This window comes from Ischnura elegans, assembly GCF_921293095.1.
Source record: "Ischnura elegans chromosome 13 unlocalized genomic scaffold, ioIscEleg1.1 SUPER_13_unloc_3, whole genome shotgun sequence".
NCBI lineage: Eukaryota > Metazoa > Arthropoda > Insecta > Odonata > Coenagrionidae > Ischnura > Ischnura elegans.
Window position 1 is genome coordinate 6,415,046 of NW_025791659.1, and position 17,607 is coordinate 6,432,652.

The window sequence follows — 17,607 nt, forward strand, 5'->3', positions numbered from 1 at the left end:
AGCCTTCTCAATAATAGTTGCAGTCACACTTGCGAAAAAATGAATGATATGTTAAACATTTTCGCAAACCATGATAAAAAGGAGAGTTCGATTGAGAATATAAGAATGTGATTAGCTTAAAATTATCATTGCAGAGTGATGACGCACTCTTTTCTTAACGGCCCTTCAATCATTTGACTTGGTGATAACAAATTTATATCCTCCCACAGATTGCGAAAATGCGACCTCCAAAAGAATGTTCAACTGCGGCTTTGGTGTTTGCATCTTGAATATGTTCGTCAACGACGGCGTGGTCAACTGCCCATTCGGAGACTGCAGGGACGAGGGAGGTTGTGAGAACGCAATGAGGACGTCGCCACTGGTGAACGGTGAGTGTCCAAAACAATAGGTCTCTGAACACCAATTTACGTAAAGACGTTTCTGAAAAGTAGGTGTAATTATTAAGCTATAATTTGTAACAATATGGCCGTAAAATCATCTATTTTTTATTATGAGCATTTAAAATAACCCCTTACATGCCATTAAAGAAAAACGTAATTCGCACCGCCGCCATCTTGAATGACGTCAGCTCATACAATAGTGTTGTTCTTAACCAACTTGATCGTGCACATTATTGAAGTTTACAGTGGAGATATTGTGGTTATTACGCCGTATTTTTCGTGTCGTAGTTATTCCTCGATATGTCGCAGCGTATAGCTTCAAGTACGGTATTGTGCTGAAGTGCAGAAATACGACTAGAAATGCTCCAAATAAGTATTTTCATACGGTCACCCAAGACGTGGAATGAAGATTGGTTCGGATGAGAAAGTGCCGACGAATGTTGATAAACACTCATTGTTGTTTTTGGGAACAGAAATGAGACAATTCTGACGGCCGTCGCTCGGGGCAATGACGGGCCAGTGTGTTCTCCTACCACCGTCGCCAACAGACGTCCGTGCCGCGGCCGTGTGTCGGCGCGGTGCCATCTGTAATTAAGCGCTCACTTTTCCATAGACTTTCCTTTTTAATAAATACTCTCCCCTGTGTTATTGATCCGTTTGGTCTGACATTTAAAATTTTTACTCATCGGGCATTAACATATTTATCGCATAAACGACCAGATAGCCGGATAAAGAGGATTAAAGAGGTGGATCGGGTGTGGCGGGAAGGTACTCTAATGTTGAGGAAAGAAGCAATGTCAGGACTGTCGAAGTGGAAGTTAAGGGTATCATAAATGAATTTGATGTCTGATTGAAGTCGGAGAATATATTATGAATATTTCTGACTGCTGTTGTGGCATGGGCACACATGCATAACATACGTTTAACGCCACTGAGAATAAGTTGTGCTCTTTGTGTGTTCTACCCGTGATCTATAAACGATGGAACTTTTCTGTTACCTTAAGTTGCCGGCAAAAAACATTTTTCCTCTTTTAGAATATTTAAAAAATATATTTCTCCGAAAAAAATGTTAAATTTTGATAAAAAATTGTCAAGAAAAATTTTCTCTGGGTATTATTGGTTCAAGAAATCCGCCCTTACTCCGTACGAACATCTAAAAAGGATAAAGGGGATTGATGCGGACGTCAATCAAAAGACCCCCCCAAACAAATGTGGACGTAATATTCATCTTCGTTTTTATTTACTTTGCACTTATTATTCAATCCTGAATACGAAACTGTAAGATGTATGTAGCTCTATGTATTTTGATGTCTAGAATGTAAGTTTCTGCTAACACAAACAACACACTACCCTGACAACAGATACAAATGCGCCAAATAATTATTGTATTGTACATTAGCTCGTATGGGTAAACATGGCTTTACCGGAACGGCTATACACGCGCCTTCGGCGCGACGAATAATGCGCCGCCACGTCGGGTAACCCTATGTGTCCATGCCAATACTGACTCCGAAATAAAATATTTTCCGAGTTGCAGTGTTGCCTACATCCAGGTAACTGATCTATTCACCGGAAACGTCTTTTACCCTTATCTACTGGTAGATCTCCAGGCTGGTAAACTTTTTGTTTACTTCCAGGGTGATATGGCAACATCGCTTAGCTACTTTGTATCTTCACGTCTACTTCAACTCCCACCAAACTGGATTTGTCAGTCTATCTCACCCTTGTGAAGTGTAAACATTGTGTGATCTAGGGACTATCAAGTGAGTTGTATATATACTCTCCGTAATGAGCACCACTATATTACTGCGCTCTCCGAACATTATTGGACAGCTCTAACTTACTCTCGAATGACTTATTCTCAGAAGTGGTAACTCGTAGAGAAAAAAATACGGGGAAAATTTTGTGGATAATTTCCTGGTCTACAATTTTTGTCTGATCAATTTTTATCGTAAAACTAACCGTTTGGCCAAAAAAATGAAAAAAAGCAATTTTTGTGACCATTGACCTTGGTAAAATGTTTTTGCACACGCGGGATCGATGGCGACTTTTCAGGATTCCATCAGAGTGGTATTCCCAACGTTTCCGTAAATTCTCAACTTGTTGGGAATTTATGCTAGGGCCAATGTCTGTTTTGACCTGGCCATATGTAGTCTACCGCTACGTCTGCGATCTTCGTCTTTGGCGTACCCATTCACAACAGGTACTCCTAATACCAACCGATATACAGACAGTCCCAAGGGTCGTGTGTCATTTTTGACCTGTAATTAAAGTAACTTTGCATCGAGCAATTTTCATGAAAATTGGCAGACTTAAGGGGAAAAGTCCTAAGTTTTGTTGAATGTAAGCAAAATTTTACAGTTTTGACCTTTTGACCTCACAATGTGGGTCCAAACCAAACATTTGAATTTGCCTTATGGGGTTTCAATGTTAAAAAAATCGAGAAAGAAAAAAGTCTGAATTTCATTGACCAATATGTCAATTCTTAGGTTTTCGGACACGAAAAACCCGAAAATAACACTTTTATTTACGAAAACTCAACCATTGACCCAGTAAGGTCAAGGTCATTAGGGCGGCAAAAGGAATAGCATACCAACAAAGGTGTCGATCCATGGGTTTTATAGGGTGCTCAAGTCCTCGTTATTGTCCAAATACCCGTATTATTCACTAATTAACCTCCGAGGGTCACCATGGGGGTCAAAGGTCATAGAGTTAAACGTCGGGTCATCATGACAACCAAGGTGACAAATCAAAGGTTTTGAAGGGTGCGAAATTCGGTTAGGCAGTTAATAAATCCGTATTGTTGATTTTTTGACCTCCGAGGGTCACTTTGGGGGTGAAAGATCATAGAGTTAAACGTCGAGCCATCATGACAACCAAAGTGTCAATACATAGGTTTTGAAGGGTGCCAAATTCGATTAGGCAGTTCATAGATCCGTATAACCGATTTTTCCGTATAAGTGTACTAAGATCGACATCATCATCTCTAAACACCCTCTTCAACCTTTCGTGAATGTTTCCTAACGTCTCAATCTCACAAAAAAACTTCTGACGATACCAATTGCGTTCAAATTAATTTTAATGGAAGCGGAAAGTTCACGTCTGTGAATTCTTGAACATATTCATCAAAACTTTCAGTGAGGGTGTAAATTTGGAGTTCATGTTCAATGGCGACTCTATTATTTCGCTGATAGGTTGGTTTCCCATTATTTTTTTATTGCCTAAATCAAAAGATTATTACTCCTGGAGTATGTATTTCACGCTTTAAGATTTTTAAATGACGATATCTATTTTTCGCGATTAAATAAAAAGTGAACATTTTCAAGCGTGCGAAAACGCGAAGGCTAAGTATGAATGTTGGGAAAACCCCGTGTGACGTCGTTCTGGTTCCCGCTGCCGCAAAGTGAGGTGACCTTGGGGCGAGGCTTTGAGCGCTGATACGACGCAGGATGCTAGCAGGTAGCAGAGTACCCTGCTAGCTGGTAGCGCTTGGCTAGAATAAGGATTATTAATACCTTATCAAACGAAGGAAACTTTCCGACCTTAGCCAGTTTTAATAGGTGATTATTAATTGATGTTTCCCTGAGCTCTGTGCCTCATGCATGCTTTGGTAATCTCAGACAATGTAAAACTCCTATCTTCTCGTATAGAATCTAGGTCCCTGTGACGTCACGTGTAGTAGCATTGCATGGGCGCCAATCTGGCCTTTTTCAAATGAGGATAAAATTGACCAATCCCATACGTCTAAACCGGTATTTCTAAAACCTCTTTAATTTGTATATTATGAATACACTAATGGTGGGTAGCAAATCGCAATCAATGCCTTTTGTTTTCTTTAATGAAGGAAACTACCCTATTGACTTTTGTTCTCTGCGCTGATGAGGTTTGACACCGCTCCAGCAGATAGCAGAACCTTATTAGAGCTTCAAAATGGCGCCTACATGCGACTCACGTTAAAATCAACGTGTTGTGATTGAATTTTTGTGTACAGAAAAAGAAACCGTGGTGAACGTCCATAAAAATTTGTGTGCAGTGTATGGCAACGCTGCAGTTTGTAGGACTGAAGTTGGGCGATGGGTGAAGAAAGTTACAGCCGCAGCAGGAGATGCAGAAACAGAGCTCAACGATCAGTCACGCTCGGTATGGCAACGCCTACAAGAGAAGAGCTTTTACCACCAGGGAATACAGGCTCCCTCAATATGTTGGTGCTAGGCCTTAGAACGTAATGGGCACTACGTAGATAAATAGGGCATGGACAAGGGTACCCGACCGTTTTCCCGAATCGTTTTTTCCGACGACATTTTTCCCTAAAGAATTTTTTCCCGAATCGTAACGCGTCCTTTTTCCCGAAAGCTTTTTTCCCGAAACCCTTTTCTCGGGAACATTTTTTACCGAACACCTTATTTCCCGATTGTATAAACATGAGTTCATATTTTTCATAACCAAATATATTCATGCACAAGAAACATCATTCTTTTAGAAAATTATATTGTGCGCGATAGCTCTAAGAAATTCAAGAAAATTCCTATCGTTCTTGTAATCTTCATATTCTTCTACAACCGATTTCAGCCTCTCGTGCATGTCGTACCATTTCTTTTTTGGCTTCCGGGTGGTTTTTCCCGACTATAAAGTAACCTAAAGCGGTTATTCCAACCTTCAGATGCATTATTTGTTGTTGCATAACCTGCTTTTGTAGCTCGAAAGTTTTTTCAACGTCTTCAACTGGAACAAACGTTAAAGCTGCCATCATATGAACTGTCGTTTCGAGGGTTCTATCTGTTGGGTCATTGTAAGGGACTTGGAGTCCCACTTGTTGAATTTTACGATAAATAGCTTGTTTTGTATACAATCGGGAAATAAGGTGTTTGGTAAAAAATGTTTCGGAGAAAAGGGTTTCGGGAAAAAAGCTTTCGGGAAAAAGTTTATTCGGGAAAAATGGATTCGGAAAAAAATTCGGGGAAAAGGTCGTTGGAAAAAACGATTCGGGAAAAAGGTAGGGAATCTGGACAAGACATGCTGATACCAAGATATTAAACTTCTTTTGCCACTTTGCTGAGAGGGAAAATGTAAGCAGAATGTTTAATGGTTTCAGGCGATAATATGCGCAATCTCCTGTTTTCGCAGTTTTTAAGTTGTTCGAAACCATAAACTGCCCACTATCACTACCCATTCTTACTTTAGATATGAAATGAACTTCCTCTTTCCCCAAAAATTTCTCTTTTCTCTTTGACTTTACGGCCGCTATTCTGGATGGAATTACACCGTGCTAATCGCCGATATAACGGGAGAAGGCGTAGTTATATTGCGTTATCTGACCCTGTTGTAAACTCGACGGTTAATTGTTTCAACCAATCGTATAATCCATTGTTTTCGCAGATTTTAAGACATTCGAAACCACGAACTGACCACCAACACTCCCTTTTTTTTCCTTGAGATAAGAATTCCTCTTTCCTCAAAACTTGTTCTTTTTCCTTAAATTATAGCCACTTTTCTGGATGGAATTACACCGTGTAATTCGCATATATAACGGTAGAAGGAGTAATATGATTGCATTTTCCGACATTGTTGCAAAAACGGTATTCTTTTAATAAACCGTGGTGAACATCCATCAGCGTTTGTGAGCAGTCTATGGTGACGCGACGGTTGGTAGTAGTGAAGTTGGGCGATAGGGAAAGAAAGTTACAGCCTCAGCAGGAGATGCAGAAACAGAGCTCAACGATCAGTCACGCTCGGTATGGCAACGCCTACAAGAGAAGAGCTTTTACCACGAGGGAATACATGCTCCCCCAAAATGTCGACGCTAGGCCTTATAACGTAATGGGCGCTACGTAGATAAATAGGGCATGGACAAGACATGTTGATACCAAGATATTAAACTTCTTTTGCCACTTTGCTGAGAGGGAAAATGTAAGCAGAATGTTAAATGGTTTCAGGCGATAATATGCGCAATCTCCTGTTTTCGCAGTTTTTAAGTCGTTCAAAACCACAAACTGCCCACTATCACCCCTCATCCTTCCTTTAGATAAGAATTGAACTTCCGTTTTCCTCCTAACTCTCTCATTTCCCCATGATCAACTCTACGGTCGCTATTCTGGAAGGAATAACACCGTGCTTTTCGCATATATATAACGGCAGAAGGAGTAATATGATTGCGACATTGTTGCAAAACGGTATTCTGTACGGGCGTAATCAATGATTCAACACCACCGGTAAAAGTAATCCTCAAAATGCCTGTAGCACTGGTGCAATTTAGTATTCTGAACGGCGAAACTCGCCCGGTAGGGTCGGGATAATATTAGACCGTAAGTCGCTCTTAACACATTACCGGCTGAGTAAAGAAATACTAGAAAAAATGTTGGTGCTAGGCCTTAGAACGTAATGAGCTCTACGTAGATAAATAGGCCATGGACGAGAAATGTTGATGCAAATAGGGTAGTTTCCTTCATCAAAGAAAACGAAAGGCATTGATTGCGATTCGTTACCCACCATTAGTGTATTCATAATACACAAATTATTTGGTTTTTGAAATACCGGTTTAGACGAATGGCAAGGGTCAAATTTTATCCTCATTTGAAAAAGGCCAGATTGGCGCCCATGCGATTCCACTCCACGTGACGTCACAGGGACCCAGTTTCTATAGGAGAAGATAGGAGTTATACATCGTCTGAGATTACCAATGCATGCATGAGGCACAGACCTCATGGGAAACATCTCATAATAATCACCCATAAAAACTGGCTAAGGTCGGAAAGTTTTCTTCGTTTGATAAGGTATTAATAAACCTTTTTTAAGCCAAGCGCTACCTTTCAGCAAGGTACTCAGCTACCCGCTGGCAGCCTGCGACGTATCAGCGCTAAGCCTCGCCTCAAGGTCACCTCACCGAGCGGGAGGGGGAACCAGAAATACGACGTACGGAGATATTTCCCGGCATTCATACTTGAGCGTCGCGTTTTCGCGCGCTTGAAAATTTTCACTTTTCATTTAATCGCGAAAAATAGATATTGTCATTTAAAAATCTAAAAGCGTGAAATACGTACCTACTCCAGGAGTAATAATCTTTCGATTAAGGCAATAAAAAAATAATAGGAAACCACCCTATTGTCACCAAATTCTGACTCTTTACCATAAACATGTTCCGAGAGAAAAAATGAGGGGCATTACTTAATGAACGACCATCGTATCAAATGGTGATATAATTTTACAGCTGATGGAGAATGGCAATAATAAATCAACCTTTTTATTTATTTTTTCTTATCTTGACCTCATTTAATACATGTTAAAATATTTCCTGGAATTTAGGTGAACGTATATTATGCAAGCAAGGTATAGCCAACGTTTCTCTTGATTTAGAACCATCATCAGGGCTATGAAAGAAAAAAACATAAGAACAATATAAAATACAAAGGTAACAACGATGTACAATATTTTACATAAAAATGTTACGATCGCGTTTTTTACAATAATATGATTTAAAATATATATAAGAACAGAATACACAAAAAATTTTGACGTACCTTAACTATGTACTTATTTTTTTACATATCAAAAACAAAAAACAGTTGTAATAGAAAAACAGACATTGATAACCTCAGTAAAATTTATTTTTATTTAATCAATCAAAATTAATGGTAACTAGGTGTGGCAATACCTTAGTAACACAACATCAATAAATATGTACAAAGTTAAGAGGTATGTCAAAATTTTTTGTGTATTCTATTCTGTTCTTATATATATATGTGTATACTTTAAATTATATTACTGTATAAAAAACGCGATCGTAACATTTTTATGTAAAAATATTGTATATCGTTGTCATCTTTGTATTTTATATTGTTCATGTTTTCTCTTTCATAGCCCTGAGGATGTTTTAAATAAATCGAAACGTTGGCTATAATTTGGTTTCAATTGACCTATACTCCAAGAAATATCATAAAAAGTTATTAAACAAGGTCAAGAATAGAAGAGGAAAAGTATTAATAATACTAATTATGTACATATTTATTGATATTATGCTACTAAGGTATTATCACACCTAGTTACCATTAATTTTGATTCACCTAAGCTCCAGGAAATATTTTAACATGTAATCAACTTTTTGTATTCCGCAGGTGTAAACAACGCCACCGAGGGGCTGACTTCAAACGGAGGCCTTCCGTCGTAGTTTTTCATGCAGAGTTTAGTTTTTCCTGGAAAGTTTTGCAGAAGTTCCGGTGTCTTTCAATGGGACTATGAACTCATTAGATTTTCGTACACATTTTTGTGATGTAAGGGTGCGTTCACGTAAAACGCTGGTTACAAGCGTCTAAAATCATGCAGATTGTTTGGGGCGTTTACAAACGAGGTCAATTATCGTGGCCTTTGACGTAATTGGCTGCAGACAAGTTTTAGTCCTCAGTTGTCGAGACCTCTTCGTCTGCTTTTTAAAATAATAACAATAATAATAATAATAATATGAAATAAAAAATATTTGGAAGTTGAAAGGCGTCAGCATACACCCACTGATAATCTCTGCGGAGGGAGTCTTGTCTAAAGAATTCAAAAAAGAAGTCGAAGACCTGGGAAGTAAAAAACAACGGATTAACCTCGGGCAAAAAGTTGTTTTTCTACAGACCTGCCGGATCGTGAGAAGATTCCTGGGTCGGGCATGATCGGACAGTGTAGGATAGGGTGAATTCTCTTCCTTAGCATCCTAAATTGATCTTGGGATAGGTGAATATTTCCAGCTGGTTTTAATCAGCTGAGAAAGTGCATAAACTCATATAAAAATAATAATGCAAGAACCAATCTGAGACAATAGAGTATATCGTGGGAAGTTGCACGACCCTAGCAGCAAATGAATATACCAGTGGACATGACAATGTAGCCAAAATCATGCACCAAGAACTGGCAAGAAAAAATAGAATCCTGGACACCGGTGATCCATACTACAAATACCATCCACCTGATGTTATGGAAAACGATGAGTGCAAATTATACTGGAATGCAGAAATAAAAACTGACCGAGCAATTAAAAACAATAGACCGGACATAATTATAATAGACAAAATAAAACGGCACACCACCCTCATAGACGTGACAATTCCCTTAATCCATAATGTACAGAGGGCACAATCCACCAAAATTAACAAATATGCAGAACTTGCAGGAGAGATCAAAGCCTTGTGGAAGATGCAGTCAGTAGATATATGCCCAATAGTGATAACAACCACAGGAATCACACCGCGCGAAGTTTTACACCAGCTAAAAAAGCTAAACTTGGAGAAAACTCTACCAAAAATACAAAAATCAGTCATCCTGGACACCTGTTATATTGTCCGACGGTTTCTTTCAATAGAATAATAACGGAAGTAATAACAAAACACTGTTGAACTTGACTTGGTCCGTTCACTGTGAACAATCCTTGTAAGATAGCCAGAGGGAAAAAGGAAAATAATAATAATTTATTACTCCTACATTATGTTTTTACATCTAAATACAATGAAAATAAACAAGATAAGGAGCTTTAGGTGGTCTCCAAGGTCATAGGACCAGAATTGAGCCACCATCAAGTAACAAAATGTATGCCAATAAACATAATTATGCACTAAATGATACATTATTGTTTTATGTAAATAACATCAAAATAAATTTTCAACTGTTTCTTGCGAGAAGAGTCAGTCTTTAGCAAGTCTCAACGTGACATTTGTGGTTTTATTTTTATTTTTAATTCTAGCGGGCAGTAAATGAAATAATTTTGGTCCCATGGAAATAAAACATCGCTTATATAAAGTTAAATTGGGTCTATTTGCTACCATAAATGAGTCAGTCCTTAAATTATATTTATATTTGCCCAGTGGCGCCGACTCCATGGGGCCTAAGGGGGCCCGAGCCCCCTCAAAGTGTCGTTAGGGGGGGGCGGAGCCCCCTACATAATTCAAGATAATAATAATTTATATTATGCTTGGTGAAATCACAAAAATATATTGGTATTTTTTATTTCCCATGTTTGACGATGTTTACCTTTTAAAATACATTCAACAATGTGCTAAAACAAATAATTATAAGACAGTAAGCAGGTTAACTGAAAACAAGTGGTGTGAATTATGATAGTGTTACGGTGCTGCGACACACTTCGAATATAAACTCTTCCCGGGGCAAGACCCCCGATATGGGCCCCCCCACTATTTTTTTTTAGTCAGCGCCCCTGTATTTGTCACTTACACTCGGCATATTTCCACTTCTGGCAAAAAACAATTTAAGCACTTCGAATAAATACAAATGCCTTAGTGGCAACAAATTTAGGGCCACAAACAACGGAAATGAGTGCTCATAGTAATTTTTAGACAGTATTACCCTAATTATTTTTTTTTGCAAAACGAGTGCACACTTAAATGTGCTCATGTATGAACTGCCCCGACAGATTATCCCATAAGAAAGTTTGGAATGAACAAATGAAAAAGCTACTAAATGTTTTTGATCTTACCGTCATAAAATTTGACCGCATGCAGGAAAAGTTATTGCACAATTAAAATAATTGTCATAAATTAAAATTATTGACAGCAAATAGTGTTATACAATAAAAAAAAGAATTCACTTGGCCACTTGAGTTGAAATGCAGTAAAAACTCAACCACGGTTGTAGCCTGCCGGGATGGTAGGGGCTGGAAATAAGGACCTTATTAGCCGAGGCAACCTGACGCGCCACCGGTGGCGCGTCTGGTTGCCTCGGCTAATAGGGGCCAGAGTGGAAGGCGCGGTTGCGGGGCTCAGGCGACTGGTATATTAATCGTTTTTTATTCATCATCATCATCATCACTGTTCAACAATCCTAGGATTGGTAAGACGCAGCTCTCCACTCAGTTCTCCCATCAGCTAATCTTTTCACTCCCACGTATTTCTTCTCCTTCACATCCTTCTTCACCTATTCCATATATTTTGTTCGAGGTCTTCCTTTTCCGTTCTTGCCTTCCACTTGTCCTTCGACGATCGTCTTCATCAGTCCATCATGTCTCAAGATGTGGCCTATAAGGTTGTTCCGTCTTCTTGTTATGGTTTTCATGAGATGATATAAATTGAGTGGAGTAGCTGCGACTCCTCGGGATGATGATGTGGTGGTTTCCCCTTGCCTTTCACATCGCAGTACTACAGCCGTTAAAGTAAATGTTACCATGCCCGTAGTGGAATGTGTGTCGCTGTACCGACCAGTATGGTCTCCACCTTCGCACATGTGAAGAAGAGCTGCTGCCCTCTCCCCGGGTGATGAGAGGCATAATTGTTGGCGGCCCCTAGTCGCCAAGTCACGGTATCTTCACAGGTTTTGGTATCTTTTAAATGGTCTACCTTATGGGCGGTGTTCTGAGGGGGTAGCCCAATACCCCCTCAGAACACCGCTGGTTTTTGTTCACGACTGCTTATTCGACGAGAGAACTCGCTTATCTCGCAGCTAACCTCTACATCTAAAGGTTGACCCACCATACGCAACCCGGTGGACGCACTCGGTGGCTTTAAGCTCAGCCGCGAGCGTTTATTTTTTGCTCTTCTGAAAATCTGCTATTTTTTAAAATACTTGTTGCTAGAACTTATCCATCGACAATGTACTTTGAGAGTGCTCCAAACATACTTCATATTAATTGTTAATTCAGATTTTTATTCATCTCTACAAAGAAAAACATTTTCTCCGCAAGTAATTAGATAAGCCTGTGATAGATGCTACACAACAAAATAACCACAAATACAACGATTTCTGCACCTGATGATATAGTATATAGATAAGTTTTAGTGAGTAAGTGAAAAATGTAAGTCTAGGTATGATTGGGAAACCTTCAAAGGCATGTGGAAACGTCCTTACAGTTATACATATTTTTATCGGATTTTGCGCCTACTTGCGCTTTTTGACAATAATGCCCTTTTTGTTCCATGAAGTTAACAAACGAGAGCCGTTGAGATGCGGGAGTGGAGGTATTTCCTCGGAGGACGCCTGGAATATCCGGATATATTACGCTAGAGAAGAAATATTTTTAATCTTAACTACTGTAGTTTTGTATGGTATAATTTTTTAAATTATTTATGGCACAGTTATCCTCATCAAGGCAAACTCGAAGCCAGTGGGAACACTTTCCTCAAAGTTTCCGTAGTTTACAAATGGTGCCATTTCAGCCAAAATATCATCAGTTATTTTAGTTCCTTAATATTGTAACATCAGCAATCGAGATTTAAAATTTCTAGAAAAAATTCTCTCCACCTTATGTAGAGGGCACAAATATTACGTCAAACTAGCAAATCAAATAAATTTTACATTGTATTGTTTATCAGTAGAATATTTTGAATACTCCACTGTCATGATTAATGACATTATGATAACTCTATTAGAATTAGTTACAGCAGAACACAAGGAAATCAATAAATTAATACACCCAGTGGCATACCAAGTAATATTCTTCCGGGGGGATGGCCACCCCTCCCCAGGCAACAGGGGTACAGGAACATTAAAAATTAATGACATGCCTAGAAATACATTTCAGATCATTTTGGCACTACAGATATAACTTTAAGTAGATGCAGTGATTATATTTCAGAACTGGATAAACATTTAAAAAAATTTATTATTTCTCTGAGTTTTGGGGGGGATATATCCCCTCATCCTCCCAATAGTCACGCCACTGAATACTTTTTCACCAAGGTTTTACCTCGACTTCGTTCCTAGGTCAGTCCAACATCGCCTTAAGTCGGCTGCAGTACGCTGTGAACTGATGTCGGTCCTACTTCGATCCGATGCCTTATATGTCGGCCGACGCATACGACACAAAAACGATGTCGAACCGAGGTCGGGCCGACAATAGATGCTACTGGGGAAGGCATTGATTGCGATTCGTGACCCAACATAAGTGTATTCACAATATACAAATTATTTGGTTTTAGAAATCCCAGTTTAGGCAAATGGCAATGGTAGATTTTAACCGCATTTGAAAAAGGCCAGATTGCCGCCCATGCGATGCCACTCCACGTGACGTCACAGGGACCTAGTATCTACACGAGAGGATTGGAGTTTTACATGGTCTGAGGTTACCAATGCATGCATTAGGCACAGAGCTCAGGGAAACATGTCTTAATAATCACCTATTAAAACTGGCTAAGGTCGGAAAGTTTCCTTCGTCTGATAGGGGAATAATAATCCTTATTTAAGCCAAGCGCTACCTGCTAGCAGGGTACAACGCTTCCTGCTAGCAGCGTACATCGTAGCGGCGATCTTAGCTTCGCACTCAAGTGACCTCACACTGCGGAAGCCGGAACCAGAAATACGGCACACGGGATGTTCCCATCATTCCTACTTACGCGTCGCGTTTTCGCGCGCTTGAAATTTTTCGCTTTTCATTTAATCGCGAAAAATAGATATTGTAATTTAAAAATCTAAATGCGTGATATGCGTACTCCAGGAGTAGTAATCTTTCGATTTGGGCAAATTAAAAAATAATAGGAAACCACCCCATTTCCGTGACATAAAGCGGAATTCACCGGCGGCGTGTGCCTCCCTATAATCACCCATGAGCCGCGGAAGCTTTACAGTCAAGAAGAATTCGGTTATGTTTACAAATTATATCGTTTTTTTAATTCGGTAAATAATTATTCCTCCTTGTAACTTACATTAAAAGTTGAATAAATAATATTTATGAAATTTAGTGAAGTTGATTAAACTTAAAAGTTTCTATGATCTCTATAGGGGGGTTTTATCCCCTCCAAAACCCCCCATCGCAAAGTACACGTTCCCCAGTATTTTTTATTACCCATTGGTTTTAATGCCATTGCATACGGGTGCTATTAACCATATTTTACCGGAGCCATATTTTACGCGTATTTATTTATTTACTCCATTAATAATAATATTTTGAAAATAAAAAATCTACTACATATACAACAATCGTGGTTGCCTAATGATACTGATGAAATAGGGTGGTTTCCCATTACATTTTTCATTGCTCAAATCGAAAGATTATTACTCCTGGAGCACGCATTTCACTCTTTTAGATTTTTAAACGACGATATCTATTTTTCGCGATTGAATGAAGGGTGAAAAATTTCAAGCGCGCGAAAACGCGACGGCTAAGTATGAATGCCGGGAAAACTCCGTGTGACGTCATTCTGGTTCCCGCTGCCGCAAGTGAAGTGACCTTAGGGCGAGGCTTTGAGCGTTGATGTACGTGCGGGATGCTGGCAGGTAGCAGAGTACCCAGCTACCATTTAGCGCTTGGCTTAAATAAGGATTATTAATACCTTATCAGACGGAGAAAACTTTCCGACCTTAGCCAGTTTTAATAAGTGATTATTAAGACATGTTTCCCTGAGCTCTGTGCCTCATGCATGCATTGGTAATCTCAGACGATGTAAAAATCCTATCCACTCGCATAGAAACTAGGTCCTTGTGACGTCACGTGGTGTGGCATCGCATCGGCGCCAATATGGCTTTTTTCAAATGTGGTTAAAATTGACCATTGCCATTCGTCTAAAATGGGATTTCTAAAACCAAATAATTATTACATAATGAATACAATGATGGTGGGTAACGAATCGCATTTAATGCCTTTATTTCGTTCTCTTTGATGAAGAAAACTACCCTATTGTTGGACGGAGGATTGAGTAATTCAATTGGATGTCCTCATACCCAGTGGCGGCTCGTGAGTCAAATGCTAGGGGGGGCGCACTCCACCGGGGGGTCATAAGTTTTTAATATTTCGTGTATTTTATTAAGTTTTACGGCAATCTAGGAATTAAATTTTGTGATGCCATATGTTCCGTTTTTTTCAACAAAAATACCTAGTTTTCCTAATAAAGCTTGATTAATAAATACCAAATGCCATAGACTCTCGGTCACACGGATCGGCTTATTCCGGACTCTCGATTATACTGATCAATGATCTTGAAGAATAAAAATATATTTGCTGCGATATTTTGCAAATACAAACGAAAATACGTAACTTTAGGTTTTATCGCATACATTCTTCGTGCGGATATGCCCTCAATACACTTCTGTTGTTCGTTTTGCAATCATAATACGTTATTTGTCAAATCTATACAACATTTGCAATGATTTAGGTAGCAATGACACTTGTAACACCTGAGGAGGGAGGGGAGTGTCACTGACTTCCACTAGGCAACAAACACTACTAGAATGCGCGCGCTTTCCTATTGCAGATGTAAACTTTGATGGCGGTGTTCGCGATGATTCTTGAATACAGTATGATTTAAAATCAATAATTAAACATTTCTCACACATTTTTAACAAAATCTGAAATACTCACATGCCTTTAGTTATATTGCAGAAGTCCATCGTTCTTTCCTTTTGTCCAGCAAAGTGATCAATTGCACGTTCGTTGAAATCAGCGCCGGACAACAATTTCTTTCCGATTGAACACATGGCAAGGGCACTAGTCTATAAATAAACAAGGGACGACACAAAATAGGCCGACGAAAAATACCACCAAAAAGAACAAGGTGCCTGGACACAGAATTGGGAAATTTTTTCCCTATATTTCCCTAAAAAAAAACGAGCACTGTTGATCAATTCAAAATTGTCTTCTTGAATGTACACACAGCACTAAGAAACTTCTTAATCGGCAATTACGCACAGTTAAATCCTCGAAAATGATGTCTGAACTCATTTCACTCCGTTCTTTCCGAGAGTCATGCCGTTACTATAAGGACGACTCAAGGGAGATAGAAGTCGTGGTCCACTAATGCTGATTCAGCTGAGGGACGAATTTAAGGTCAGCAAAGGCATTCAAGCAAACAAAGGACGTCACGAACCATCTCCTTGAGTCTAAGATTCATAAGTGGTAAACACACGAGACGCCAACGGGTCGCATTTGGAATAACCATGACTTCGAAATCATTGCCATGATATAATAATATATAAATTCTAGATCGTAAAAGAAGACGACTCTGAGCCACAGATGGGAGCTGTAAGGATCTCCGCACTGATATGAACTCTTCGAAGCCACTTAAATCAGACCCAAGTGGACATTTTCCGTCAGACAGCTACCGCTCTGCCGCTGATGAATTAGGTGAACATGAACTAATACAACAAGGACGGCTAGAAAAATGATGAACCTACACACAAAAGGTGCATTGTACGCGGCACTTCTTGACATTCATTGGATGACTCTATTTAAAGTCACGTTTTACGGTTTAAATCATGTTTAATCATTCACCCTATCACGCACGCACCTATTTCTTAAATTATAAATCAGTGGGGAATGTTAACTGATTTTTCCTAATACTGCAGGTCTTATGATAAATTTATCTGAAAAATAGGTACCGCATTTCTAATCATCGGGAAGATATTAATACATTGTTAAGGCCTAAATATTAATTATTAGTTTCCCAACGGTTCTTGAAATTCGTAATCATAACAGAACTGTGGCAAATAATCGAGAATAGTTTTCCTTCGTCAATACGGCCTTTAACTGGTTGGATTTTATGTGTTCCGGAATTCAAACACCAAAAAACGCAAGCATAATGGCTTTACTTTGTTTAATGGCTTTAATTTATTTACTGTAGCAATACCTACCAGCAATTAAAAATTAAAATCTTATAACTACACCCAGTACAGTGACCATTCTGATTCCGTAGGTCCCTTTTCTGTGGCAGCACCAAGAAGACGCCAGATTATACGCCCGCCGGCCTGCGCAGCGATGTCAACTCACTCGTCGCTCTGCGCAATCTCGGACGACGTCCCAAGGCTTCCGTAAGGCAGCATGTTAGACGCGTCATAGCACCAGCAGCCCCCACCACTACCACTCTCCATATAACTGCATGGGGATGGATTGGGACGTTCTGGCCAGCGCCCCACGGCTACAAATACGAACTTTTCGCGCTATTTCTTTTCGTTTTTTTCCAACACTTTCGATATATGGGACTGAAAAACACTTTCATTAATCAATGTATAATTACAAATTAATGGATAATTATTTTTTTTACTTTTTCAAATATTTGGGAGGGGCGGCGTCCGAGAGTCCTTATGGGCAAACCGCCACTGCTCATACCTCGACTATGACATCTACAAAGTGAACTGAAATTGAAAACTGCGTACTAAATACTGAAGCTGATGAGTGCTAATAACTGATTTAAGTGACTAATACTCTGTATAATATCCATGTAGCAGGGTAAAGGCCGTATCACACTAGCGACTGCGGCCGGCGCTGCGGCTGCGACCGCGACTGCGACTGGCCCGTCGACCAATCAGAGCGATGCAGTCG

The 17,607-nt window shown here is 39.4% G+C and overlaps 1 protein-coding gene across 1 annotated transcript in view; it reads left to right on the forward strand.

Moving 5' to 3' along the window:
- Positions 1-8,870, forward strand: part of LOC124172828 — a 37,819-nt gene extending 28,949 nt beyond the window's left edge. Inside the window, exons 4-5 of the mRNA XM_046552322.1 lie at positions 210-368; positions 8,489-8,870. Coding sequence (XP_046408278.1) covers positions 210-368; positions 8,489-8,541 — 212 coding nt within the window. The 3' untranslated portion in view covers positions 8,542-8,870. The remainder of the gene's footprint in view (positions 1-209; positions 369-8,488) is intronic.
- Positions 8,871-17,607: the final 8,737 nt, after the last annotated feature.